We start from the raw sequence: 13,703 nt of genomic DNA on the forward strand, positions 1-13,703 counted from the left end.
TAGAACATCAGTGACCCCCAATAATAGAACATCAGTGACCCCCAATAGCAAGACTATCAGTGAGCCCCAATAGTAGAACATCAGTGACCCCTAATAGTGGAACATCAGTGACCCCCAACAGCAGAGCATCAGTGACCCCCAAAAGTTACATCATCAGTGGATGCCAAAGTAAAAATAATAATGACCAATAATTCCTAGACGATAACTCCAATAGTGATATCTGTTACTCCCAAGACTACATACACCAGTGACCCCAAAATTGAGAATATAAATGACTTCCAGTACTACAAGCGTACCTAGTAATGTACTAATAACAATCAGCCCCAACAGCGACAATATTCTCACTTTTGGGGCTGTTTGTTATTATTAATATACTATGACCCCAAACAGTAGGATTGTGACAATATAAAAAAATCACAATACAAAGAATATTAATGACTTCTGCCCCCCTATTGTGACAATATAACGGACTCCCAATAGAAAGAAGGACAGATAGGAAGGCTAGAGAAGTAAGGATATATAACAGTAAACATATCGATGACCCGATAATAAACCACAATGAAATGCTTACCCTGGCTTCATAAATACTCGGCCAAAATGGATTTGTGCGTGGAGATCAATATCCAGGACCTGCTTAAGATAATCCTGTACAGAGAGAATATCAGGTTATCAGCAATAGCAGCAATGTGCTGTCACATGTTCTTCATACAAAGTGGGCCAAGAATATAAATATTTCCCAGGATAGTATGACAAATGAATACAATATTCCATTGGAATGAGAAGGAAAAAACTCATTAGAGAAGTCAGAGAGCTGCACTGGTAACACAGGAATGGGGCCAATTATCCAGAATACCAGGAGTCTAGATGTTTTCTGAAATATGAAGCATCATTCCTATATCTAATTAAACATTAAAAAAACACAAAGACAATGGTTCTGCCTTTAGCACGATGGCACAGTTGAGCACTAACACTAGTGGGAATTGTTAATTCCCAATGCAAATTAAATGCGGGGTTATCAATTCAAATTATTATCTCTCCAGCGCGGAAAGATAATTGTAAAATCTAAATATTACCAAGACAATGATAAACTGGCCCCTAAGTCTTGGCAAAGATGTTCTTTCAAAGTCCACCTGCGCAATGTCACTCCAATAAGTCTCCAATGTAGACCCCTAAATTAGCTTCCATGTTCTACGGGCAACACAATTATGGCAGTTAGGTCCATGTGCAAGGGCCTGTACAATTCATTCTGTACTATAGTGTTGTTCCGTGACCATGAAGTATCTTACAACCCAAGGTGATGTACTACATCGACTTGGAGAACAAAAGTCACACTGGTGGAGTCAAGGAAACACAAGGGATACCCTGTAGAGCAGACTCGTTTTAGGGCTTTAGTCGGCCATATTCTGTGGGGAACGGCTAGTTTTCAGAAGATCCTGAATAACAGGATCCTAGATAATAGCTCCACTCCTGTACAAGGAACAGATGTAAAAATGCTTACCTTCTCCCCCATGGATACACCTCCTGATGTGATGATAACATCGGCACGGCTTATACCTTCATTTAAGGCATTTAACAGGTCATCTGGGCTGTAAAGAAAAGCAACAAAAGAGCAATAAACTAGATGTATTTATGGTAACTGAACTCATACAGCAAATTGTGCGGTATTTAAGAAAATTGAGCAGAGACAAATCCAACGTTGGAATGTCACCATCTTAGAAATGAGTTACTAGAGAAGCAGCAGGAACTTGGTCTTGTACTGCTGAAGAAGAATATGACTGGTGTCAGCCTTTATGCTGGTATAAAGTTTCTTACTTGTCTCCCACAATCCCCAGGTTGATGGTCGGATAGCCGTGTTCCTGAATTGTTGCTAATAGTGTAGACCGGTTGCTGTCACGGATCTTCCCGGGCAAGAGGTCATCTTCAGGATTCAAGAGCTACAAAGGAATGATGGAAAGGTCAGGTATTGTTGCTCTGTATATTAAGCCTGACAAATCATCAGCTAACAGTTATATAAGGTACACAAGTTTATATTCTTTATCTAAACAGGTCTATAAGAAACAAACTTAATAGTGGTCATGTGAACGCTCCAGGTTTAAGATGAATTTTACTAGTCAACATACTGAAGTCCTTCCATAAACAGACAAGGGTAACAAGTGAAATATGTCAATGAATTTCCACTATGTCGGTCATTAATCAGTAATCAACACTGTGGACAACGCCACTACTAATTTTTTTATCGTCTTTACAAGCACCCCAAAAAAGTTCACAATCATAGCAATCCTACTTCTTAGAATCCCATCCATCCTTCTTTATTTAGTGGTTTTAAGAAACTGTTGACTTTTCTTGAGCCTACTTTATGCCTTTAAATGTACATTCAATAACATGCTCCTGCATACCTGTATACATATACATTTTATAAACCTACTGGAGCAAACAACAAACCTCATTTCCCGTTGACATTACAGCAACCACTGGGAATTTGTGGACTTCCACTTCGGTGACACCGACAGTTGCTAGCAGGCCGATTTCTGAAGGACCCATATGGGTGCCCTTTGCCAGGACACACTCTCCTCTTTTAATGTCATGGCCTATTGGTCTAAAAGAACAGGGAATGCCACACTTTACTAAAAAGTACAGGCACAAATATAAACATTATTTGTTAATGGATATATCAATGTTCTCCCATAATAGAAAAAAACAAACATAAAAGAAGCCTTGACCTTATTTGCCTTACTTTTATTTTTGAAGTTTTTGAATCATTGTGAAAAGCCTTACCTGATATCTTGGCCCGGGCGAACCTGCACTAAGATACGTACTTCCAACTCCTCTGTTCCCTACAAAATAATGCAAAATACCAGGCAATTAAACAAGAATGGTGTCTTTAAACCTAAATAAGACAAATAACTAATTAAAGAATAGGCAACAGATTGATTAAGCTTGAACCAGTCAGTTCCTACAATGACCTTCAAGATTGACATTAGTATAATGAGATCTAAGGGACTGTTCATATAACTCTTTGTCCCAGTTCTGTACAGGATACAGCTGGAACCAGGACCGCCATCAGAAATCGCAGGGCCCCATGAGACAAAATTTCCTGGGCCCCCTGGGCTGCACCCACCGCAAGCCCCACATACAGGTCTGCCCTCCCCACCCCACAGGCCCGCCCCCCACCACACAGTAAAAAAAAACAAAAAAAATATTGGTGGCTAGGGTTGCCACATGTTAATAAAAAATGAAAAGATATTGGTGGTCAGGGCCCCCCATAAAAAAACATTTGTGGCCAGGGCCCCCCATTAAAAAATATTAAAACATTATGAGAAAATTGGTGGCATGGGCCTCTTAAACGTCCATGCCTTCCCGAAGTCAGGGGGGCCCCGACTAATCAAGTAAGTGTGGCGTGGCCGGGCCCCCCTACAACTCTCCCCCCTGTCCCCCCCTGATGGCTGCCCTGGCTGGAACACACTATACTATTTAAAAGTTTGAAGTTTTCCTTTGGATATCGTTCTATAGGGGCAAAACATTTATTGTACTAAGTCTAATGGATATTCTTTTCATGTGTAGTCAAAATTTCCTATTGATGGGTTGCCATGTGACCAGAAAAGCCTCAGAAGACCAAGTCACTAGTGATGGGTAGATTTGTCCCTTTTCGCCGCAAAATTTGTGAAACGGCGATAAAGTAGCAAAATGTTGACACCTGCGTCGATTATGACAATGGCGTCAATTTCAACACCGACGTTAAAATCAATGGGCATCCGAATAACGTTGATGTACGAAGGTTTTGATTCAATCGACTTTTCCAACGCACGTCCAAAACCTTTTTGACGCCGGCAAATTTTCTCTGGTGAATTTTTGCTGAAGTTTCACGAATTTATCCTCCGACGGTGAAACATGGAAAATTGCCGCGAATTCTAGCCTGGCGAATTTATTCGCCTATCACTACAAGTCACATATGAAAGATACCTCTATGAATAAAGTTAAAAATTCAAATAGTTTCAAGGGTTATGGATCACAAGACAACATATGTTTAAAGGAGAACTAAAGCCTAATTAAAGAATTAGGCTAGCAATGTTGTACATTATAGTTTGGGCTTCTGTACCAGCCCAAGATAAACACATTCCTTTATCAGGGCAGATATGTGCCTCCAAAGATGCCCCAGCAGCTCCCCATCTTCTTTTCTGCTGATTCACTGCACATGCTCTGTGCTGCTGTCACTTACTGAGCTAAGGGAGCCACTCACAATATACAGTACACATAGAATAGAAATGTCACAATATAAGGCTGATTAGTAATTAATACAGATGATTACTACATGGCAGCACAGAAACCAGTGCAATTAGCATCAGAATTTAATAATCAGCAAACCTGTAGCATCAGCTTATATTACAGGGGAAGCTCATTTTCTGCTGGATAATTAGTGACGAGCCCTAAGCTTAGCTTCTCAACAGCCAATCAGAGCCCACTGAGCATGTGAGTGTCACAGACACTTTCCAAGATGGTGACCCCCTGTGACAAGTTTGAAGTCCTGGATCATTGCTGCTATTGACAAGCTGAAACGTTAGGCTGGTGCAATAAGGTCAGTTTATACACACACACATATGTATCAAAATAATAAGCAGTATGGAAGCTACTCACATCATCTGATTCCCTTAGTAGTTCTGTGTCTTCCACTTGAACCACCGCATCGGCACCACATGGGATAGGAGCACCAGTTGTAACTCTCATCACCTGCCCAGGCATCACTGTCTGAGTTGGCTGAAAAGAAATAATAAACAGGCTCTTAATATGGGTTTTCATCCATGATAAAACCTTCAACACCTGACTAAAAATGAAAAAATAAAAAACATTATGGGGAGAATGTAATAAAAAATCGGTAGCATTGTTTATAATGGCGTTTTTGCAAATGCTTAGCGCTGCTCCTAATGTGAAAACATTTGCTGGCGAATATTACATTGAGCATTATCGTTAAGCAAAGGTTTAGCGTTAACACCAGCTCTGGAGTTTGAAAAAATATTTTATCGCAAAAAATGCTTTACGATTGTAAAATTATATGACATAAACTGCGAATGCGCACAAAAGCCATTTGTTTGCAAACATTGCAGGAAGTAGTTGAGATTGGTAATCAGTCAAAAATGGAGCAAACATGGCCGCTAACGTTCGCAAACATTAGATTCCCCGCATATTTGTTGCCAGAATCACACTTGCCCCGAACCATGGATTCCCTGTTGCAGACGATTGCATGGCTAAGAATACATATTTCTTGAAAGATGTGTGTATGTACAGTTTATATCTTCCCTTTGTCTCTCATTTTAGTTATTATTATTTGGTGAACTGAAAGACACTGGTTTTCATAAATATGTTGTAGTCATACAGATTTTCCTTTTATAAAATACTATATCTATAGTTTTAGCTATCGTTTAATGATGATCCCTCCACTTCCTTGTCCCCTATAATTTAATTCTGATCTACCTTCTTAAGCTATTCTTACTGAACCAATTCTTGCCTCTCCTTTTTTTTTGTCTTTAAACCAAAAGTCTTCCACCAGGCAGTAAAATAGGTAAAATATTAATGTCAAATAAGCATAGCCTTACGCGTTTCGTGTTACACACACTTAGTCATAGGCTAAAGAGTCATCAGTTACAAGTGTGTGTAACACGAAACGCGTAAGGCTAAGCTTACTTGACATAATAAATATTTTACCTATTTTACTGCCTGGTGGACGATTGCCTTTTTGAGTGCCTGCTCTACAAATTTTTGGTTTGGATCGCTCCCCTTGCTGAAGGCTCAGGGTGGTGCACATGGGCCTCTTCCATTACTAGGTGAGTTACTACTTGTCGTTGGACTACCATTCCTGGTCTATTTTTTTTTTTCTTTTTAAAACCTAAGTTATGTAAACATTGAAGTATGCACTTGAGTGGGGTTGCTGTCCTATAGACGTGACAACAACCCATATATGTTGCCTACTCCCTAATCCCACTATGATTGTAGAGCTTTATGAACATGACAGTAACTGTGGTCTGTACCCAGGGTTGGACTGGGGGGCCCAGGGCCCACCGAGACTACTGTCAGGTGCCCCCTCCGACCCCCCTACGTGATGCACGAGCACGCTCCTGCTTGAAAGGCGCCGCTCGGAGCTGTGCGCATGCACACATGGCGCTGTGCGGCGCGCCTAAGGAAACATTTTTTTGTGTATAATTTGATCAAGAGATGTGTCTGGCAGGGCCCATTAAGGGTCGGGCCCACCGGGTTTTTTCCCAGTATCTTGACGGGCCAGTCCAACACTGTCTGTACCTCACAACAATGAACTAATAGCCAGATGGTCAACAATGATTATGGACTACCTGCTCACAAACTAAAATACCAATAGAAATATCACTTTTGTTTGTTAGATATAATATTTAAGTCCTTACCGGAGCTAATTTTGGTGAACTGCTACAGTAAAGAAACAAATAAATATGCATAAAATTAAAAACCCACCTGCTCCCCAGCTTGCGATTCACCAATAATGAAACGATCTCCTGGGCCGTCTGCAGCTGTGAAAATGGTACATAAAAATATAGATTGAGAACCAAAGAGCATACACAGAATATATGCGGATAATTTAATATATATAGATAAATATAGATATTTAATATTCTTAATACAAGAACCCATTTTAAAGTTCATTTGATAAAAGATTCCTACACATAATAAAAGCTTTACACTTACCTCTTACTGCATATCCATCCTTTACTGATGCAGGGAATGGAGGTAAGTTGTCTTTTGCGTATACCTCTTGGGCAAGCACACGGCCCATTCCATCTAGAGGAAGGAAGAAAGTGTCTTGCTCAATGCCAGTAATTGTTGGCAAAATGCAGATAGTGCTTATCAATGGACAAGTGGCTTTTACTAATTATTAGCAAATGATTTCATGGTACATATAGTATGGTAGGTGTGGGATCAGTTATCCAGAAACCCGTTATGCAGAAAGCTTAGAATTACGGAAAGGCTGTTTACCATAGACCCTATTTTATTCAAATATTTCAGAATTTTTAAAAATGATTTCCCTTTTCTCTGTAGTACCGTATTTACTCGAATATAAGCAGTCCCGAGTATAAGCCAAGGTACCTAATTTTACCTCCAAAAACTGGGAAAGCTTATTGACTCAAGTATAACCTTGGGTGAGAAATGCAGCAGCTTCTGGTAAGTTTCAATCAAAAAATTGAGGGTTTCTGCTCCCATTGGAGGTGCCAGCGTCTCGTTTTTGGATGCCGGCGAATATTCTTGGAGACTATTCTTAGACGCCGGCGACTATTCTTAGGCGTCGGCGACCATTTTTGCACTTCACCCGAGTATAAGCCGAGGTAGAGTTTTTCAGCATATTTTGGGGGCTGAAACACTCGGCTTATACTCGAGTATATACAGTAATAATAAAACAGTAGCTTGCACTAGGACCAAACCACGATATAATTAATACTTATTTGAAGCAGAAAAAGTCAATTTGGGTTTATTTAATTATTTTCTAGTAGACATAAGGTATGAACATCTAAATTATGGAAAGATCCCTTATCTGGAAAGCCCCAGGTCCCAAGGATTCTGGATAACAGGTCCCATACCTGTACTGCAAAGCCACAAAGTGCTGGGTTTGAAAATCACATGGAGATGTAGCAATCTAATCTATATTGGCTAAAAAGTAGGAGATGCCACTAAATGGAAAGTAGTTTAATTTAGCCCATCTAGCTGATGAGAAAAAAAGTGAAATTCTACTACCAAAGTGGAGCTAGACGATGGATACTATACCTCGATAATTTATTATTTCAGTCCCAAGAACAGCCGTCATCTCCAAAACTGTGATGAATGCTTTGTCCATAGATGTTAGTGGAAACGGAGACATACGGTGTCTTCTTGCTACCTTGGTGATATCAACAGCACTGTGACCTTCACATCAAACAGATGAAGAGTTAATAGGTGTAGTCATGTTTCCATTAATATGGCTCACAGTGCAAGTCTACCACTGTAAATTTCCACAGCAGTGATATTTATACTTACTAGCTCTAAGAATGTTCTCCTTGCTGCTACATCTGGATTGGACCTGGAAAGCAAGAAAGGACTCGATCAGCTAAGGTGATTAGTCAAGAACACACATGGAGTTCTACCACAGAATGCCATAGTGCTTTGTAGCTCATTGCTAAGCAATGTGCAACAACACTTAGGGCTTGCAATCCATGGCCAGGCTCCTAAGACGTTTTGTTGCTTTTCAGGTAGTCCATACCTGTATTCCCAGTAAGATGGTCCCTCTAAGGTAAAAAGTCCTGCATGAAAACCTGACATTTACAGGCTTCATCTGTAAAGTATATGGCTAAAGTGACCAATGTAATAACTCTCTGAAAATTTTGGACTGGAATGCACCAATAATGTAAGAATATTATGGGAGGGCTTTTTTGTTTTTGGACATTAACCTTAAGGTCCTTACGTTCAAAATGGAAACAGCTTTTACTTCTTGGCATTTCCAAATAAGAGCATTTGTAGTGTAAAAATTAACATTAAAAGCATGTTTGTACAACCCAGAGTTTGATTTAGCACAATGGGCAAATACATTTGTTGTTTCCCCGGGCCTCTGTGCTATATACAGGAGCCTGACCATAAAAAGCAAAAATTTACATCCACACAACATGTTGAATTGTACCAAGCAACACAGCCTACTTGCTGTAATGGAACAATTTATGACATTCATGTTGCAACTAATGATGGCTTATGACTGTTCTTCCTAGAAAAGAAATGATGATGATTTAACAAAACAGTTCATCAAAAAAAAATTGTTTTTCTAAGTTTGGTTCAGATTTGCTCTGAATTTTTTTTTTAATTTATTACTCAATTGAACAGCCTTAAATGTATGTTTCATGCATCTATCAATTCAAAAAGAGAAATACATTTGATCATGGAGATACCCTAGTCTTCAGCCTGGTGGATTTCCTCCGAAATTTTAGTTTTTAAGACAGTACAAGCCTGTTAGCTGAAAAGGTCAAATTCTAAGCGATTACATTTCCACCACATTGGAAACAAATGCAAGCATACACAGAATAAAATTGTGATAAAATATCCAAAAAATGAAGAGATTTGTCTCAAAAGACATTGTGGTACAAATTATTGAAAGGTCATAAAAATACTAGAAAAATACAATTATATAAAGGCCCTTGAAAAACTATTTCGATTATTAAACAATATTTCAATCCTCTTATATGGATTGTGTTTTCATATAATTTATGAACATATTCTGGCTCAATTTTAAAAAAAAGTTAATAAATTAAGGCACTACCAGTTTTTTTTTGGAAGAGTTATTAGTTATGAGTTCAAGAACGTTATTGTGTTTGATGACTTTCTCATAGCAAAATTGTATTTGGGACTGTATAACATTGTTATTGCTTATTACATTGTTATAGTAATTACATAACAGTTCCTTTCAAGCTTTGCTTTGTCTATAATAATAAACTCTAGCCTTTGTGTAAAGAAAATCTTTGTTTGTATGCGGCCGAATCTGCTTCAAAAATACATACGTGAATTTGAATTCAAGAAACAAATACTGAACCAAAAAATTGGCTGTCGACAAGAAATGAATGTGAAGTTGAGGAGCAGATTGTGTGTAATGTTTAAAAGGACACCTCCTAAAGATGATCAACACTTATGGGCTCGACAGACACAAGTGTAAAACAGAACTGTGAGGAGACACGGTTCAACAAATTCTGAATGGTGGAATGAAACTAGGAAAAACACAAACGTCCTACAAATAAACAATAGACTAGTAAAGGACTAGTGTGGAGAAAACAGATATCCAAAGGACACAAGAGAAAAGCTAATAAGAGAAAAATGTTAGTGGAAAGACAGCGCTAAGGAAGTAAAATGAGAGTCAAGAATTTTCACAAAGTATAATAAGGAGCTCAAACTCATAGCGCAAAGCATCTTTTGCGGATGGAAGCAGCTCCTTTAATCAGTAATAGTTACTCTTGTTTCGCAGCCTCTATTCCTCCTGAGTTCATCTTTAAGCCCTTCCAATTTATAGTGGAGCTATTGCATGGACAAAAACAAAAGATTGAAAATAAGCAAAGACACTTAGATTGTTGTTTCAAATTGCAAACACGGGTTGAAGATTAACTAAGAAATCGTCCCGGTGATGGTGGCTGTCAGATTCATATAAACTGGAATAAGCATATATTTATATATTCGTCATGGGCATTTTTCCATAATAAATGTGATGGTGAAGAAATTATCCTGGTCGCAATGTAACAATGGACATACAAAGTAAATTCTTGGGGGGGAAGAAAATAACATTTTGGCAGTGAAAAAGTTTGCAATCATAGCATAGTCGATCAGCCTATTGTCATTATCAAGTAATTTTGGTAAAAATTCTACTACTCACTGCTTTCACTATGAAGACATTTTGTTAAAAAAGAATTCTGGAAGAAGTATTACAGATGTTTTTTTATTATTAAGTACAATGTCTGGATTAAGTTGAGGCCAATAGCAAAGGCAGAAATATCATCAATGTACCCAAGCATAAATCATGTTCTGATTTAGGCCTAATATATGCTTTTTATGATTTGGGGTCAACAAAACAAAAAACAAAAAAAAAAACGGGGAATTTTTTTAAAATTAATTTTGGAACAAGTATTTCAGATTTTTTTTTACTGTTAAATACAATGTTTGAATGTTTTAGGCCAATAACAAAAGCAGAAATATCATCAATGTACCCAAGCACAATTTATTTTCTTAAAATGGGCACAAATCATGTTTTTTGAAACAGGTCTCATATATGGTTTTTATTTGGGGTAGTCAACAAAACAAAAAAACAGAACCCAAAATGTATTCTAGTTTCAAAGAGAAGAAAGCACCTATACTACTGTACCCTGTGCAACTAGAAAAGTTCAGTATTTCAGTGCTAGGATATATTTGAGAAGAACCAATTCAGTCACCGAGAGAAGACAACATGTGTATTAAAACATGGCACACTGTCACCCTTCTACAAATCTGAAATTTTGTTTGAAATCTACATATACTGCATTATCTAGGGTATCACCTATGTATTACTTGCTCCTTCAACTTGGATTAATGTAACAGGGTAATTTTGGGGGCAGATTTATCAAGGGTCGAATAGTACATTAGAATTAGAGTTTTCCACTGTCACACATTAGAATTTTAATCCCCCTATTCAAAGGTGAGATTTATCATCCTGATGGAAACCGCCCTGATTTAAAAACCGCCCTGATTTAAATATTCGCCACCTAAAACCTGCCGAGTTCATGTACAAGTCAATGGCAGAGATCCGTTGAGCCATTTGGAGATATTAATAGCCTTCCTGACATTCAAATTTTATTTTCGGAGAAAAATTCTATTTGTATGAATCGAATATGAATAAAATACGATTCGAATTTTCGGGTCAGAACCATTCGATCGAATATTAGCCATTTGAATTTTTTTTTCAAATAACCTCCCAGTCGAATTGTGAGTATATATTCGAATTAAAAAAAAATCACATGAATTCGAAATTCGATAAATGGGCCTCTTGCTGTACAGTTTTTTTGTAGCAATGGTCCGTTTAGTCTATGTCTATGACATTTTGTTCCTAAAGAAGAAATGAAGGATGCAATGGTTCTTAAACATGCATGGCATGACCTGTCTAGCGTACATACAACCAAAGTATAGAAAAATTACTGCAAATCTACAAATATTATAAAGCTATTATTGATGCTTAAGGATTCTATAGTTGATAAACTCCTAATTGCATAATTCCATTAGGCAAAATATACCTAAAGATAAAATGATGGGCATCCCCTCCAGGCAACCACAGCATTTTATTGTGCACAGGATCAAAATAACATTCTTGGAGTAGTTTAATAAAAAATTCCAGTAAACAAAATGTTACCATCAATTATACATTACCAAATGGCATTCAATGTATTGAGCCATTTGTGCATCGCTTATGGTTATGGATTATTGCTGAATTTTGATTAGTGATAAAAATGGGACAACTGAAAATCATTCTAAACTTTATTACTAACCTGTATCCTCTGATTATATGTATCTGTACATAGCACTGTGCTTTCCATCAAAGCTTATTTTTGTATTTAATGCAGCCATTGACTTGTCTACAATTCATGCAGCATATTACGTCTTAGGTATTCAATATTCTTTTAATCTACTGGGTAGAGATTTGCGCATGATTTGTGATGGAATGGAATGATTGCAGGGATGGCTTCTGGTTCCATGTCACTGTAGAATTCACTCTAGCCCACAGGAACATCATTCCATCATTGTTCAATAGGCTTGGGTTAATCCTTTGCATTGGAAAACAGAAGCAGCTCATTCAACCCTGAATGCATTGCCCATGAGACAAAGGGCTTCGGTGGAAGATTTTAATAATGGGTGAAAGACCATTTATTGCTATGATGCAAGGGAATGGGCAGCAGCCAATGTTCTGGAGCGTCCTGTATTAGATCTTATGTTCTAAAAATATTACACTGCTTGGCTGTCTTCTTCTATGTCTTCTCTACTTGAGAACTTAATGTTTTTGCTTAACAAAAAAACAGAACCCAAAATATATTGTGGGCCCTAGGGCCCAATGATCAGATCATAATGTATGGCATACGGGCAGTCGGATCACAGGACAGCATCAACGAACATATGCGGCCATGATCCAACGGGATTTTTAGTGCTGCCCGATCGACAGCTGATATCGATCGGGGAAGCCCATCCGAAGGCCCCACACATGGGCCAATAAGCTGCCGACTCGGTCTCTCGGCAGATTTTATTGGCCTCAGTATGGCCAGCTTTTAGCTACTAGAAAATCATATAAACATTAAATTAACCCAATAGGCTGGTTTTGCTTCCAATAAGGATTAATTATATCTAAGGTTGGATCAAGCACAGGATAATGTTTTATTATTAGAGAGACAAATGAAATAATTTTAAAAAATTTGGATTATTTGATTATAATAGATTATATAGGACACAGCCTTTCTGTAATTCAGAGTTTTCTGGATAATGGATTTCAGGATAACAGATCCCATACCTGTAAATACTGAGTAATTAGACAGCAAAGTACAAATATAACAGCAGCCTAGCAAACAATTAGCAAATGTAACTCTCTGGTCTGTTGTTTGAAAGGAGTACTAAATGCTCCCTATGGGTTACTAGGCCTTGCTCAAAGCTTCCACCAATGAATACACTGTCACATTTCAAGACATTGGTAAGCTAGGGGAAGGAGAACAAAAAAGATAATTTGCCCGCTGGTTACCCAGATAATAAAACATGAACTCTTAGATGCTGTTGCCGCTATAAATGATTAACCATTTCCAAACAATGTAATTCTTTACAGTGTACAAAAACACACTTACCTGTGCCCGTTATATAATGATTGCAATGTTTGTTTTAAATCAGCCCTTCAAAATGAGGACATATTACATTTATTCGTAATGCAACATTTTGACCCAATATGATGTGCATATTTACCCGACTCATACTTTCATAAAACCAATTTAACTATAATTACACTAAATCACATTTTTCAACAATAAAATGTAAAAGAAACTGTAATGTAAAAGACATTTATAAATATGTGTAAATATGCCAAATTCAAACTATACCATTTAAAAAACATTTCTATTATAAAATAGATTTTGGTATGCAGTTAACCACGGGTAGTAAAACAAAGCATGTAAAAAGTGTCAGGTATT

The 13,703-nt window shown here is 37.7% G+C and overlaps 1 protein-coding gene across 23 annotated transcripts in view; it reads right to left on the minus strand.

Moving 5' to 3' along the window:
- Nucleotides 1–13,703, minus strand: part of gphn.S (gephyrin S homeolog) — a 220,965-nt gene that overhangs the window by 8,154 nt on the left and 199,108 nt on the right. For 13 of the 23 annotated variants that reach the window (XM_041574186.1, XM_041574188.1, XM_041574190.1 and 10 more), the window contains 11 exons: nucleotides 9,976–10,038; nucleotides 8,026–8,068; nucleotides 7,777–7,914; nucleotides 6,706–6,798; nucleotides 6,475–6,530; nucleotides 4,633–4,752; nucleotides 2,776–2,834; nucleotides 2,443–2,596; nucleotides 1,813–1,934; nucleotides 1,499–1,586; nucleotides 572–645 (listed from right to left, as the gene is read on the minus strand). In XM_041574186.1, the coding sequence (XP_041430120.1) occupies nucleotides 572–645; nucleotides 1,499–1,586; nucleotides 1,813–1,934; nucleotides 2,443–2,596; nucleotides 2,776–2,834; nucleotides 4,633–4,752; nucleotides 6,475–6,530; nucleotides 6,706–6,798; nucleotides 7,777–7,914; nucleotides 8,026–8,068; nucleotides 9,976–10,038 (1,010 nt within the window). 23 annotated transcript variants of the gene reach the window in all.

The sequence above is a fragment of the Xenopus laevis genome, chromosome 8S, assembly GCF_017654675.1.
Source record: "Xenopus laevis strain J_2021 chromosome 8S, Xenopus_laevis_v10.1, whole genome shotgun sequence".
In the NCBI taxonomy this organism is placed as follows: domain Eukaryota; kingdom Metazoa; phylum Chordata; class Amphibia; order Anura; family Pipidae; genus Xenopus; species Xenopus laevis.